This window comes from Formica exsecta, unplaced genomic scaffold (assembly GCF_003651465.1).
Source record: "Formica exsecta isolate Colony F162 unplaced genomic scaffold, ASM365146v1 scaffold120, whole genome shotgun sequence".
In the NCBI taxonomy this organism is placed as follows: Eukaryota; Metazoa; Arthropoda; class Insecta; order Hymenoptera; family Formicidae; genus Formica; species Formica exsecta.
Window position 1 is genome coordinate 2,548,314 of NW_021848537.1, and position 13,735 is coordinate 2,562,048.

The 13,735-nt window shown below is 36.0% G+C and overlaps 4 protein-coding genes across 5 annotated transcripts in view; 2 read left to right on the forward strand and 2 right to left on the reverse strand.

The window, feature by feature from the left end:
• The first annotated feature begins 1,812 nt into the window (after positions 1 to 1,812).
• Positions 1,813 to 5,087, forward strand: LOC115241450 (probable actin-related protein 2/3 complex subunit 2). The gene is made up of 7 exons (XM_029817220.1): positions 1,813 to 2,021; positions 2,428 to 2,521; positions 2,607 to 2,706; positions 2,800 to 3,001; positions 3,093 to 3,313; positions 3,642 to 3,843; positions 4,160 to 5,087. Exons 1-7 carry the CDS (start codon positions 1,948 to 1,950, stop codon positions 4,185 to 4,187), a joined length of 921 nt encoding a protein of 306 aa, XP_029673080.1. The 5' UTR covers positions 1,813 to 1,947; the 3' UTR covers positions 4,188 to 5,087.
• Positions 5,088 to 5,287: 200 nt separating this feature from the next.
• LOC115241496 (transmembrane inner ear expressed protein) lies at positions 5,288 to 6,882 on the forward strand. Its single transcript, XM_029817260.1, has 2 exons — positions 5,288 to 5,803; positions 6,032 to 6,882. The coding sequence occupies exons 1-2, from the start codon at positions 5,452 to 5,454 to the stop codon at positions 6,208 to 6,210; spliced, it is 531 nt and encodes a 176-aa protein (XP_029673120.1). The 5' UTR covers positions 5,288 to 5,451; the 3' UTR covers positions 6,211 to 6,882.
• A 954-nt stretch (positions 6,883 to 7,836) lies between these two features.
• Positions 7,837 to 10,586, reverse strand: LOC115241997 (the record flags this gene model as incomplete). The annotated part of the gene is made up of 1 exon (XM_029817998.1): positions 7,837 to 10,586. A coding segment is annotated over one exon (738 nt), but the record flags the coding sequence as incomplete, so codon positions are not given.
• Positions 10,560 to 13,735, reverse strand: part of LOC115241430 (S-adenosylmethionine decarboxylase proenzyme) — an 8,928-nt gene continuing 5,752 nt past the window's right edge. For both annotated transcript variants that reach the window (XM_029817193.1, XM_029817197.1), the window contains exons 3-6: positions 12,488 to 12,614; positions 11,615 to 11,717; positions 11,189 to 11,466; positions 10,560 to 10,892 (exon numbers count right to left, since the gene is read on the reverse strand). In XM_029817193.1, coding sequence (XP_029673053.1) covers positions 10,587 to 10,892; positions 11,189 to 11,466; positions 11,615 to 11,717; positions 12,488 to 12,614 — 814 coding nt within the window. In that variant the 3' untranslated portion in view covers positions 10,560 to 10,586. The remainder of the gene's footprint in view (positions 10,893 to 11,188; positions 11,467 to 11,614; positions 11,718 to 12,487; positions 12,615 to 13,735) is intronic.

Genomic DNA, 13,735 nt, shown 5'->3' on the forward strand with positions numbered 1-13,735 from the left:
GGCATTCCCGATATTATATCATTTAATGTTTTGAACTACAATTGCGCGGAGTTCACGTGATGAAATTGTGAAACTATCGATATTAAAATAGTATATTTACGCATAATACAATGTCGCCTGATATTTTTCTCGATACTTCCAATATTACACGCTTACCTGCTGGCAATATTTATTCTCGAAAATTGAATTTCTCAATAAATTTTACTACGTTTTATACATATAATGCTTCGAACTAACGTCGCGCGAAAATCACATGATGGAATTATCGAACATCATCGAGACCCGATATACAGTATTTAAGTAATAATAGTTATTATATAATAACGACGAGATCGATCGGTAGATACTACGTGATTAATTACAGACAATATTTAGTCTCAATTAACCTGAAATTGCGAGTCGGACTCGATAAGACAAGCTCTTATGACTGTAATATCATACGATGATATAATTAATAACCATAATATAATTACAGTGTTAATCACTATTTTTTCCAATTAATCGATTCGTTCTTTCGATATATACTTACGATGCTCGATCTATCCGGAATATCTCCAGCACAAGCGCATCCTGATGTCACAAATAACCGCGCACAATTACGTTATGGACGAAGAACGTTAAAATATATTACGTTAAAACGCCACGGTCCGATTTCGAAATTCCTTGCGTCACGCGAATTAAATATGGCTCTCGCTCACTGGTGCCAACTTTGACACGTGATTCACTCTAAGCGGTAATTTTTGACTAAACGTGACGTTGGGTGCGCTTCATTAGACGCTAACGAAAGTTTCGAATCCGAGAGAAGTTTGAATTAATTAAAGCAAAGAAATATTTCGTCAAAACGAAACTTTCGAACGAAACTTTCATAGCGACGAATGACAGAACGCACTTTTATTTTAACATATGATATTAAATATAAATATAAACGGGACATATATTAAATATTATATAAATATATATCGTCGAATAATTTATTCACTTACCGAAACGAATACGTTATATTCAGACAGTGATTGAATTGCCATTTTCGATAATATTAGAAATCGTGTGTTTCGTATATAACGCAAGTGAGAATCGCAAAAAGTTCGATCTATCACTCTCCATAATCGAGACAGTATTATTATTCTACTATTATACTATTTATTCATTACTCCTTGCATTGCGTATTAAATTCGGCACTTTCGATAACACATATATATGATAGATTTTTTTGCGTTTGAAGATCCGATCCTCGCGACAGTCGAGACGATATTAAAAGTGAGACGATGTCTTGAGGAATGTGTATAGGACGGCAAGTGGACTCGCTCGTGTATCCCCCTCTCTCTCTCTCTCTCTCCTGCCTTACCTTGCATACTTCAAGATATTTTCTCGTTTTATATCGTTTTAATTACCGCGAGAATTAGAATTTGATAGAGACTCCCGTAACACACCGATTAATCTATTTTAGGCAAACGGATATTAGTGACAAAATTATTTTTATACACAAACCTATTACTCACGTAGTTTATAACGTTACATCGAGAGTGTTATATTTAAATCGTGATACAAGGAATTTCGCGGAATCGGACTGCACGCAGTGAATCGGAATAAGTGACGTGAAGTGTTAGAGTAATCCTTCGCGCTTCTTCGCCTTTTGCCAGTATTTTCGTAATTTCGCGAGTAAATAAATATCGAGAGAAAGAGACGAAGTATTTTATTGAGAATCACACGTTCGGATTTCTTTCCAATAATATACGCGACAGAATATTTATTTTCGAGAAATTGGAATCTGTTTTATCGACAGCAGGTCAAGTGACAGTCGTCGGTCTCATTTATCGACAGAGGACGAGCGATCGGGCGGGCATTAGTCAGTGCGGATGACAAATCTGTCGCGATCTGACCACGGTGCCCCGGATTATCGTTATCGCAACGTATCGGACGCGACTCTTCCTGCCAGGCGTAGCAATCATGATCCTGCTGGAGATACACAACAGGATACTCGAGGAAACGTTGACGAACAAAATCAAGAATGCCTTGTCAGGGTGAGGACCTCGCGTGCGCGCGATCTTCTTTTTCTCGCCCCCGTTAAAGATCCTTAAGGGCCCGTCTTATCTCCTCATAACCTCGTTCCGGAAAATGTGGCGCCGGGGCGGTGTCCGTCGCAATTTTGCCGCCGTTATTTATCTCTCCGCGGGAAGTTCTTATGTCTGAATAATTTATCTAAATTTAGATCGCTTTCTCCTTTGAGTCGTATTACTTTCGTCTTCCTAATCACGTCCCTTCGCGTTTTACTCCACTTATTTTCTTCAAATCTCGCCCCAGAATTTTAGCTTCATATCCTATCTTTTTGAGCTACCAATAATTTTTATCTGTTGGAAATTTTTGAAGTTGTATCAAATCAATATCCTTGCGATTACCTTCTTTTGACAATGTGTGTTTTGTTGGCAGACACAAGCAGGAGTCGACAGATGTTGTCATAGCGGACTTTGACGGAGTATTGTTTCACATTTCAAATTTCAGCGGGGACAAATCGAAGCTTAGAGTAAGCCAGTGTCTGCTACTATCTTTTGTAGTATTTTTATATTAACTCACCAATTCTTTTATATTATGGATATGTTTTTTTGCAGATAAGTATTCTGCTCAAATTTTATAAACAGTTGCAAGAATATGACGCAGATGAGTTGCTCAAACGAGAGTACGGGTCCCATCTCATTGCACCAGAGAGTGGTTAGATATCTACGAATTTTTATACAAACTTTTTCGCTTAAGAATTAGAGAGTTTAACGATTAATTATTTGAATCCATCTATCATTTCTACAGGTTATAATGTATCGGTGCTCATAGATTTAGAGAAGTTACCAGAAGACTGGGAGGCGTTAGTGAGGAAAGTCGCCCTGTTGAAGAGACATTGCTTTGCCAGTGTCTTTGAGAAGTACTTTGATTTTCAGGAAGAATATTGCGATTCTCCGGGCAGGCCAGTACAGAAAAGGGCTGTCATCCATTATCGAGACGAGGAAACAATGTAAGAAATTTTAATTAACTTGAAGAAATTTATATGATTCTTATTATTATTATTATTATCATTATTAATTGTTTTATTAACTCTCATCAAGGTATGTAGAGGCCAAAAGCGACAGGGTCACAGTAGTATTTAGCACAATATTCAAGGATGAGGATGACATGGTCATTGGCAAACTGTTTCTTCAAGAATTGAAAGAAGGCAGGCGAGCAAGCCACACTGCTCCGCAAGTTTTATTCAACCATCGCGAGCCGCCGTTGGAGCTACAAGATTCCGAAGCAGCGGTTGGAGATTGCATTGGCTACATCACGTTCGGTAAAGAAAGATTGATTTACTTTTTCAACCATTCACTAAGTTGCATCAATTTGATCATAGCAATGCACGCGATTCTTCGTTATTTTATAAAGAAAAGTAAAAAAATAATATGCAGAACCTATTGTTAAAGTTTGAAATTTATAGATTTGAATGTCAAGAATTTTAAAGATTAAATAATAAAAGATTTTTTATATGTGAGGGATTAATCTTTCTTAAATAATAATTAGATCCTTAAATTTTAATTATTTTTGTTGCTAACTTTTTGCTACCCTGATATTTTAGGATTGATATGCATACATGACAGTTTCTGTAAAATTTTACTTTGCAGTGTTGTTTCCACGTCACACCAATCGAGAAGCACGCGACAATACCATCGACCTGATACACATGTTTAGGAATTACCTGCACTATCATATTAAGTGCAGTAAGGTTTATATTCATTCGAGAATGCGTACTAAGACGACGGACTTCCTTAAGGTGCTGAACAGAGCGAGATCTCAATCGAAGAACACTGAAAAGAAGACTATCACGTAAGTAACCAAATATTTGACTTTATAAAGTAAAAGTAGATTGACATAAATGTGACAATTATATGATTGTACCATATTTATTTAATTACATAATTACATATATAAATGATTTAGAATCTTTTATATTATTATATCTTTTACATTATATTATATAAAAATATTTTAAAATATTTGATAAAAGTCCATAACATTCCAAATTAAAAATATATGTTACTTTATGTTGTGCTTGTTTCAGCTTACTTTATAATGATCTTTACACTATCAAGATTCATCACGATATGTAAAAACTTAACATTAAACTTACAATTCCTTACAGAGGACGAACATTCATCAGGAAAGAATGAGTGTACTGGAGGAGCGAAAGTGCTGATACTTCTTAAGGGAAGAGAACGAAGGATTAGAGTGTGCAGTTAGAGTGCGGTTGGAAAGGTCCTGCAAACAAGGTTTCCCGCAAAGGCATTCCTTGATTCGCGCGGTATCGGCGAGTTAAGTGCTTTGGACCTTTGAGTTTTAATCTGTATCACGAACAGTGCCCTATATTTAGGAAAGACGTAGCGTCGCGTTAAGTGAATATGGAAGGAAAGGAGAATCACAGTTTCGTGTCGGCTTAGTTAAGCCGACGACGCCTCAATTACTCAGAAAGAATATTCGAAGATGCTATTGTTACATCTGTGTACTGTGGGTTGACAGTTAATGCTATTACGAATATTGCTCGTTATGCAAAACGTTTTGTCGATTTTTACAGTGTGATCTAGGATTGGAATACAATACCACTGAAACTTCAAGATGTTTGGATTCCATTACATATTAAGCTGGTTGTTACATGAAACAATTTATTATATGTTACATTTTCAACTACATTTGGCACTTTGTGAACGAATACATTGAATGCAGATTAGTGTTACAGTGAGATTCTTCAAAATGAAATCGTGAGATATCTTTAAAAAGACAGAAAAAAAAATACGTTTAAATTTTCAATCTGTTGAATCTGTGATTTACTCATCATGAAATTTTGGGGCAACATTATTTAAGTCGTCAAAAGTTACTAAACTAAGAAAATCAGTAAGAAAAAAATGGCAATTAACAATTTTACTTTTCACATTTTGCACGTTCCAGCTCGATCGTCGAACGAACAAAATTATTGTTAAATAGCGCGATAATTTTTTTTTCGATACTACTTTTATCGTCTACTTAATGACTATACATTCGATTATTGTGAAAGATAATAAAACGACATTAACAATCTACACAACGTACTTTTACATCTATAAGTATTGATCTATAATCAGTAAGCGGCGTAAAATAGGGAGTGTCGGAACATATCGTTCAATTAAGCAGACACACCCTCAGTCTTCTGACACTGCCATGAATTTTTTCCTCAGTCAGAGGTTGTCCTGTTGAGAGTGAATATGCATCGACGCGTGCTTGACAATCCAGTCGACAAAATAATTAATGTTTTTCATATAATTAAATAAAATTACAGATTACAAATTTTTAAGTCGTACTTTTCGATTAGAATACGAAATTTCGGATATATTAGAGGGAACATTTAGATCTGAACTTATTATCTTTGGATCTTGGATTCGGAAACGCTTGTTATATAGCACAATGGAAGAGACAACGTTACCCAATACTTTACCGTTCTCGGGCACCTCGTCCGTGTCTCCCTGCTTGTCGAACGAAGCTTCTACAAAGGTAGAGGATTATGTGGAAGATGCAGTGCCACAATGGCTGGAGAATGAGGCGTTTCCAGGATTTCGTGTCTGGCAGCTCGCCGGCATTATTCTCTCCGTTTTGCTGAGCATCATCGTAGGATTGTGCTGTTGCATTCGCTTTCGCGTGCCCAGAACGAAGCAGGAGATCGAGGCAGATTACATTCGCAAAAAAATCACCAAGAGTTTCAGGAACAAGCTTTCAAAGATCAGCAACACAGAAATGGACGAGATGGATCTGCAAAAAGGTAACATGATTTCCGTTACGAAGATTGAGAATAATTATACGAAGACTCGGTATGAAATTTAATTAATCAAGAGAAAAGAAAGAGGAAGACATATAGAATGAATAAATATTTAAATTTTAATCCAATTCTAAGTTAAATATGAAAAAGAAAAATATACTTCCTCTTACATTATGATGAATCTTGAAAACATTTTGAAATGGAAAGCTAAGCTCGCTTTTCATATCACAGCTCTGGACAGGATCCAAAACGAGTTCGAGGGGGATGAATCTGCGATAGCGAAGGAGTGCGCGGAAATGGCACAGCGGAACATCCAGCACGGCTTTCGATCCAGATTCAACGCTGTATTCGGTGGAGCGCGTGTGCGTTTCAGTCAACGCGAGCACACTGAATTGAATGCCACGATCTAACGATGGCTTTTTAAAAATAAAAAATACTTCCTCTTCCTCCCAACAAGTATATTTCTATAATTTGTTTATCATACATACAATTTTAAGGGTATCGAGAAAAAAAATAAAAAATATAAAGAAACCAAACTAATATACATAAAACATTTTTTTAAATTATTATTTCTTAAAAAAAAAAAAGATTGAATGGTTCAAAATTTCAAAACTTTGAACAAAAAGAATCACAATGTCAATTTACGTTGAAAAAAACGACGGCTAATAAATTTATATGACACTTTCATTTTGACTAAATATAATCTTTATTTCATAGATATATTTTACACAAATTCATTTACTTTAGCATGCAACAGTGATCTATCTAGCAACGAATAATAATGCTTCAGAAAGCACTCCACGGAGTATTATAGTAATATTCTTTTTCTATCGTGTTGACATTTTGCTATCAATTAAATCTTTTATATCGATTTATTATTTGTACTCTCTCTTTAACCGCGCTTATCGTACACCACGCGCGATTGATCTTATTTATTTATATTTAATAGAACTCGTGGAAATATAGATTTAATGATTAATGACAATCGGTGCCGTTACGACTGTCTTAGATGTCTCTACACTGTAATTCGCTCGTGCACCCCAGCGCGAAGCTGCAAAGGCAAATAAAAAATAGTCTAAAAAAATTCCTGCTTCTTTTACTTTTTTATATATTTTTTTTTATTTTTTATATTTTTGAATTTTTATATATATTTTTTATTTTTGTATTTATTTTAATATTGTCGAGGGTTAATATATTTTATATCTTTTTTCTTAATAATACGTTTTGTAAAAAGATAAAAGTAATGTAAAAATGATATTTTCTGGTCTTAGGCCCTGCGCACAATAGAGGAAATATTAGGAATGGGAATAAAATATTAAATATCAGGAGGAGCAATTTGGAATTATTTTACTTCAAACAAGGAAACGGAATGGGTTAATTACTTTGCGAATATTTCTTTAATATCTTTGTAATCGAAGTTGTTAAAATTAAATCTTATATCCGGTTAACCGGGTAAAGGCGGTCATCGCAGACCAATTTTCGGTCAATTTTCACATGCTTTTGAAAACTTCAAAAATTATTGGCACCTATTAAAATTTTGCGCCCTACGCTGGAGCGTATATTGCATACTGCCTAGTAACGGCTCCGATGACAATATATGAAATAGAGAATGAAAATTACTATTAATATAACATTAATATTATAAAAAAAGACAATGAAAAAAAGTAAAACAAAAAATAATAGAAAAGATTATGATATATAATGAAAATTGTGACATTAGTGTGAAATCAATCTTTAGATATCTGGTCCTTCATTGACGTTATATTGAATTATGATGTCAAAAGCGAGAAATATGAATTTTTTTTCTTAATTTTAACGTCATAATTCAAGTCAGTCGTGCGAGGTAAATCGAGAAATCTGACTATTCAAAAGATATTATAATGATGTTTTACATAAATTTATATATTTATTTACTCAGATAAATTAAGATAAAAACGAAAAAGAAGGAGATTTTTCTCATTGAGGCGATATCGTGATGAGATCTTATAAGAGTAAAGACAGGAGAAGAAAATTCGATAAAATAAAAGACAATGGCATGCGTTTATGAAAATGATTTATTAAAATCGGAAAAAAACATACACAAGAGACCGAATTAAATGACAACTTTGACAATTCCATTGTAGCAAGTGCAATATATTCCTGTGTACGATTTCGTATGAAAAAAAAGAAAACAAGATCACCGATTTAACGAACAAAAAACAGCAGCGTGAAACAAACATCAGATTGCTAATCCCAATATAAATTATAACAATCGAAGTAACTCAATCGCGAGAGCTATCATTAAAATTACTCTCGAGCGAGTAAACAAGTACGTGCGTGTGCGCGACTCGCAATCTCTTCTCATAATTCATAAATAAGGATAATCACTATAATAATTAACGGAACATATATTATAAAGTAGGAACAAAAAATGCTAAAAAAAAAAAAGAAAACCTGATGCTATTTTCCATATCACGACATCCGTCAACAACTAATAATTGTTAAATCGATTTTATATTCTGCGACGTACAATTGCTATATTGATACAGTCATGGTATGCATTACATCGATAGGTTTATCGATGTAATACTGTTTCTAAACATGATCCAAGGAAGATCGATGAGACCGATCATTGCTCTCTCCTTGCGTTCTCTACAATGCGATATTAATAATCGCATGTAACGATCTTACACAAAGTAAACGACAAAATCTGATCTCTCAAGTATCTCGATAAATTCCTTTGCTTTAACAGAAAATTGAATTCGAGGATTGATCAAGATACTAAAAAATTTCCTTGTCTCTCCACTGTATACTTAAAAAATCTCATTTTTTAATCTCATATTTTAAAATCTCTCTATCTTTTATACTTTCGAGTACATGTCTCGAAAATTAAAAGATTAATAACAACGTTCGTCTTATATTTTTGCCGAAGAAAAATCAGATTTATATTATATTCGATCGTTAAATGCTTAGATTTTATATCTCCTTTTTTTCGAATCCTTACATTCTAGAATCTTCGAATGCTCGATTTTACTTTGAATCTCGCATTCTGCAAAATAGTTTGGATCCTTACACTCTACGATGTGTTGAAGTGTCTTCTTAAGTTTTAAGATCTCTGAATCCTTACGTTCTAGGATCTTAGATTCTAGGGTCTTTGGATCGTTAGGTGTTAGATTCTAGGAACTGTGGATTCTTAGGTTCTACGATCTTTAAATTCTTAATTTTTTTGCGCCACTTATAGATATTCTAGAATCTTGGAATATTTTTATATCTCTGATAGAGAGAAGAAAAGAAACGCGAGCGCTGATACGATAACTTAAATCTTATATTTAAATCTATATATTCAATATAAATCAACATAAAATAAAATTTCGTTTCCAGAAGCGAATTCTCAAAAGTGTACAAGATTGTAGCTTAAAAGCGCGTCGTATAAGGGAGGAACTTCGATCGACTAGAGGATCCAATACGACACGTCAACAAAAATATCTATACAAAAATGTAATAAACATATAGTCAGCGTACTTTTTTCTTTCACAAGATTTAAAGATTTGAAAGATTATTGTTACAAAAGTTGTATAGCGCTCTTGTAGAAAATTAAATCTCAGGTTTTAAATTTCTCGAAGCCTTTAGATCTTAATATACATTATACACTTTGACGTCTCAAATACTTTACAATCACGGAACCGAATCTCGTGATAGTTTGTCAACAAAAACCTGTCAGGAGACTATTTAAAGACGCCACGCGTTTCAAAAATGCGTTAAGATTACCGTGGCATATATTTTTTTGTTTTTTCACAGTAGGACCCTCGGAAAGTTACAACTAATACGCATGCACGCGAATGTCAATATAGATGGATTTGCGAGATGATTCCTTCCTCGGGATTTCTCTAATTGATGAAGACTGGCCCGAAGTGATATAGAAATAGAGATAGAGAGATATAAGCAAAGAAACAGAGAGAAAGAGAGCTCGCTACGAGGTAAGAGAAACGTGTCTCTTCATAAAACAGGTCGAAGTGGTGTCGCGACGCGCAACGTCGGCGGCGACGACGGTGAGCGTCTACGCGTGCCTTCACGAGATCTTATTCCGCCACCACGAAAACTTCATTTTCGGGCTGAGATACTGGAAACTGATGACCGAATGCGGGATCAGGGCGAGTATCGGTAGAAAGCTGCCGCAGCTGCGGCTCTTCGGCTCCTCATCATTCTCCATCGTCGTCTTGCTAGAAATAGTAGTAGTAGTGGTGGTAGTCGTCGTCGTGGTTGTTGGCGTAGAGTACGGATACGGAGTCGACAGCGGATTGCACGTAATATGGATGTTCTCAAGATTCCACTTGTTCTCGCTCCTCACGTCCGTCTCTTTCTCTGCGAGACTTCTTCTCTTCTGTTTCTTTTCCTGAGCGGCGGCACTTACGTATCGAACGATGCCTTTCTTCTCGAGAATGCTGCCACCGCCAATGTCGCAGTTGAGAGACGGGCTCCTGAGGGACGTTTTACGATATACCTTGGATCGCGGTGTCTTCATTATCATCGTCGTCGTCGTCGTCGTGGTTGCTGTCGTCGTTAAATGGGGTAAAGATGCCGATCGAACCGCGTCTATGCTATTTCCACTTCTCGGGATCATTTCGGAAATGTTACGATCCGGAGAAGCCTGCAAGGAAGGGGAATACTCTTTGCCTTCGCTCTTCGGGATCGTCGTTGCCGCGCTGTCGCAGTCACGAGGATCACGAGGAGCGAGGCAGAGAGGAACGGAGATTGTGCACGCTTCATTGGTCCCGGGTTGCGGGACGAATGAAGCGTCCTTGAACCCTCAGCTCGGGAAACGTGAGAAGAAGGCGCAAGTCAAATCGTAATTCGGGAAGCGACAATACTGCACGGCGGTGCGCAGCCAGTCGCCGGAACGGTTCAGATAATCGGATCGTTCCTCGAGGTCGCGTGGACAATTGGCCGCCGCTGACTGCTTGTTAGCGAAGATCGTCACGACGAATTTTCCCGGCTTGAAAGTGTTTAGCACGCGACGGATTATTTCGTCGTACGACGCCTCGGAGACATTGCACTCAAATGACACATATGAGAATTCGGGTTCTGGCGTGATGTGGATCGTCATGTAGCTACCCTGAAGAGAGGTCAAAAACATTAGTATTTTAACATATCGTAATGGACATTAAAAATTAAAGCTCTTGCATCCCTTGTAAAATCGTTAGATTGCATAAATCTTTTCTTGCTCTATATGTCACAATTCGTATTGAATATGAAGTAGATTTATAGAATGAAGATTCTTTCAAAAAGAGCCTTTTTTTAATTCACAATAAATATATGTAATGCAATGAAGAATCAGAAGCTTGAATCGGAAGAACAAGAAATACTATATAAAACAGATCTTACATATATTTATTTTTAAGCTTCACTTACATTTTTAGACACGCCGTTCATAGAGTATCCGCATGGCTCGAACAAAAAGTCGTCTATAATCATGTTGGGAATAAGTTTGTCGATCCCCGACTTCACTGTCGCCTCGTCAGCGGACGAGCAAACATCTCTAGTGAAGATTGACATCACGTCCGCATCCAGCTCGGTCATGAGTATCTCCAGGGTCTGATCAGGTTCTGGCGGATCCTGCTTGTCGCGGATCAGAGTGTAGAGATACCAACAATCCGTCTCGGGCGAGCCCATACAATAAGCCTCACCGTCTAAAATATGAATAAATAATGTAAGGACCAAGAATTAAAATTTCTCGATTCTCAAATCTTTCAAAGTTTTCGATTTCAATTAAAACGAAATGATATGAAACTTAAAAAACTTGTAATCATATATAATCAAATCATGTACGATGATTACCAGGGAAAAGGGAATCCAGGAGAGCAACTTCCTCCTCGAACGTCTGGTGCGGAGACATCTGGAGCTCCGGCTTCTTGTAATTCTTTCGGGAATAAAAAACATTCTGCAACAAGCGCAAAAAAAACGCGATTAATGACGATATTTAGCAAAAAATGAAGCGATGATCAACAAAATTCAAAAACGAGAAGCAGCGTGGTTTGTAAAAAAAAAAAGATTACTTGTGCTTCGATAAGAAAAGAAATATTATACTTGACGTATAAAAAGATTTTCCTTTTTCTCCCACTGAGAGAGAGAATCGCAAAATGCCAAAATTCTCGACGAAGCCACAAAGAAAAAGATCTCTACTCGTCCGACTGCTTATTCGCAGCGCGAGCGACAGATAGCGTGAGGGGAAACGCGCATTTCGAGTAAAGGCGTATATCGCGGAGAGATCAATAAACCAGGAGGCGGCAGAGAGACGCGTTTCGCGTGGCGGAGGGACCACGTATAGTGCGCGTTTCTTATCCGCGCGCACTAGGTCAAGTTATATAGCTAAGCACTCCTGAAACGAGGAGAGGAAGGAGTTGATCTCCTTTATGATCAGAGTCGAGTTTAATAGACACCGCATGCCTACAACGATCTTAGAGACCTTAGAATCTCTCTCTCTCTCTCTCTCTCTCTCTCTCTTTGCTTATCTATAACAAAATTTTTTTCCAATGGGAAATATTGATAAAATCAGATCTGATTTTTTTTCGTCTCTAATATCCACCTAATTTCCTTGAACTTTTCTCGTAATTTCGTGGTATTTATGTGTGTTCACAGTTGGAGAACGGATAAATTCAAACCACGAGCGTGCTCTCGTTGAGATATACTTCGCCCAGAGATATCCTTTACCTCGACATCGTCGAAACCTGTGTACTCTTCGACGAGCTCCAAAAGAGGCTCTAGACACTGCAGCGGTGTAGTGGTACCACAAGTCTTCAATATGAGTCTGCGCTTGGACACGAACATGCTGCTCTCGCTGCGGATAAGATAAATAATCGCATGATTAGCTGTTTTACTCATGTTCAAGTACGTGGCTTTTATTAATCTTTAGCACTGCTTATTTATTTGAGGCGTAAATTTTGAAAACTTTATTTTCTGTGAAGGAAAAGAAACTAGAAGAGAAAAAAAACGATTCTAGGATTAAAAAATTCAAGCGATAATTTTATTTAATTTAATGGGAAAGCTATTGTTTGATTATTTAAAGCTTAATTTTTATTCAACTTGATGTATGTAAATTAGCAGCGCATTTGGCACGATTATTACAGGCTAAAAGACCGTAAAACAATATCCTTCACTAATGACTTATGTGTTAGCGATGGAGCAGAATTCGCGATACTTGGAGTTATAATGCATAAAGCCGTATACTAGAATCGTAACGAAGGCGCGTATAATAAATTAAAGAGTAACAAATCTTCTTTTGCAAATCTATTGATTATTTTCTATTATTTTAATTATTTTGCACCACCGCAAATTACAATAGATAATTATTATCCGAGAATACTGTTGTATGATGGGGGCTATTCAACGAAGGTTACCAAAGAGAATAAAAGTTATTAAAAGATATTTGCTTGGCTGTCGTTGCCATTGCTATTTTTGGATTCTGTTTCACTATTAGAATGCAACGTTAAAGACAACTCGTGGAAATATCACGGACGCACGTGAACATCATCACCATTACGTCAGTTATGTTTCGCAGTTATGTCGACACATCATCGTCCGATAATTCATTCATTCAAATATATAAAGCGTTGGTCTTGATTACGCTATAACGAATCGAGGAACGATAAAAACTCGCTTAATCCGCAATAGTTCGTCCAAGTTCAGAATTAATTATACGAGCGATTTGAAAAATAGAAAAGATATTCGACTTATCTATGTTTATATTAATCTTTAATAAATGGATCAAACGAAAATAATTTGAGATAAATTTAAAATGTTATTTTATTTTTTATTTATATTTTATATCTATTTTTTTATAAATTTTATTTATAAAATAATTTTATTTATACAATTGCTATATTATTTTATTTACTCTGTTTCTAAATTTAGCATCATTTAGTATAAAGTAAAAATTTCGCATCTCGATATTTTTTTTTT

Coding starts and splice junctions, on each gene's coding strand:
- LOC115241450 (XM_029817220.1), top strand. CDS start 1,948: ATGATCCTGCTGGAGATACACAACAGGATACTCGAGGAAACGTTGACG. Junction 2,022..2,427: donor ATCAAGAATGCCTTGTCAGG/GTGAGGACCTCG, acceptor TTTTGTTGGCAG/ACACAAGCAGGAGTCGACAG. Junction 3,002..3,092: donor TATCGAGACGAGGAAACAAT/GTAAGAAATTTT, acceptor ACTCTCATCAAG/GTATGTAGAGGCCAAAAGCG.
- LOC115241496 (XM_029817260.1), top strand. CDS start 5,452: ATGGAAGAGACAACGTTACCCAATACTTTACCGTTCTCGGGCACCTCG. Junction 5,804..6,031: donor CGAGATGGATCTGCAAAAAG/GTAACATGATTT, acceptor TTCATATCACAG/CTCTGGACAGGATCCAAAAC.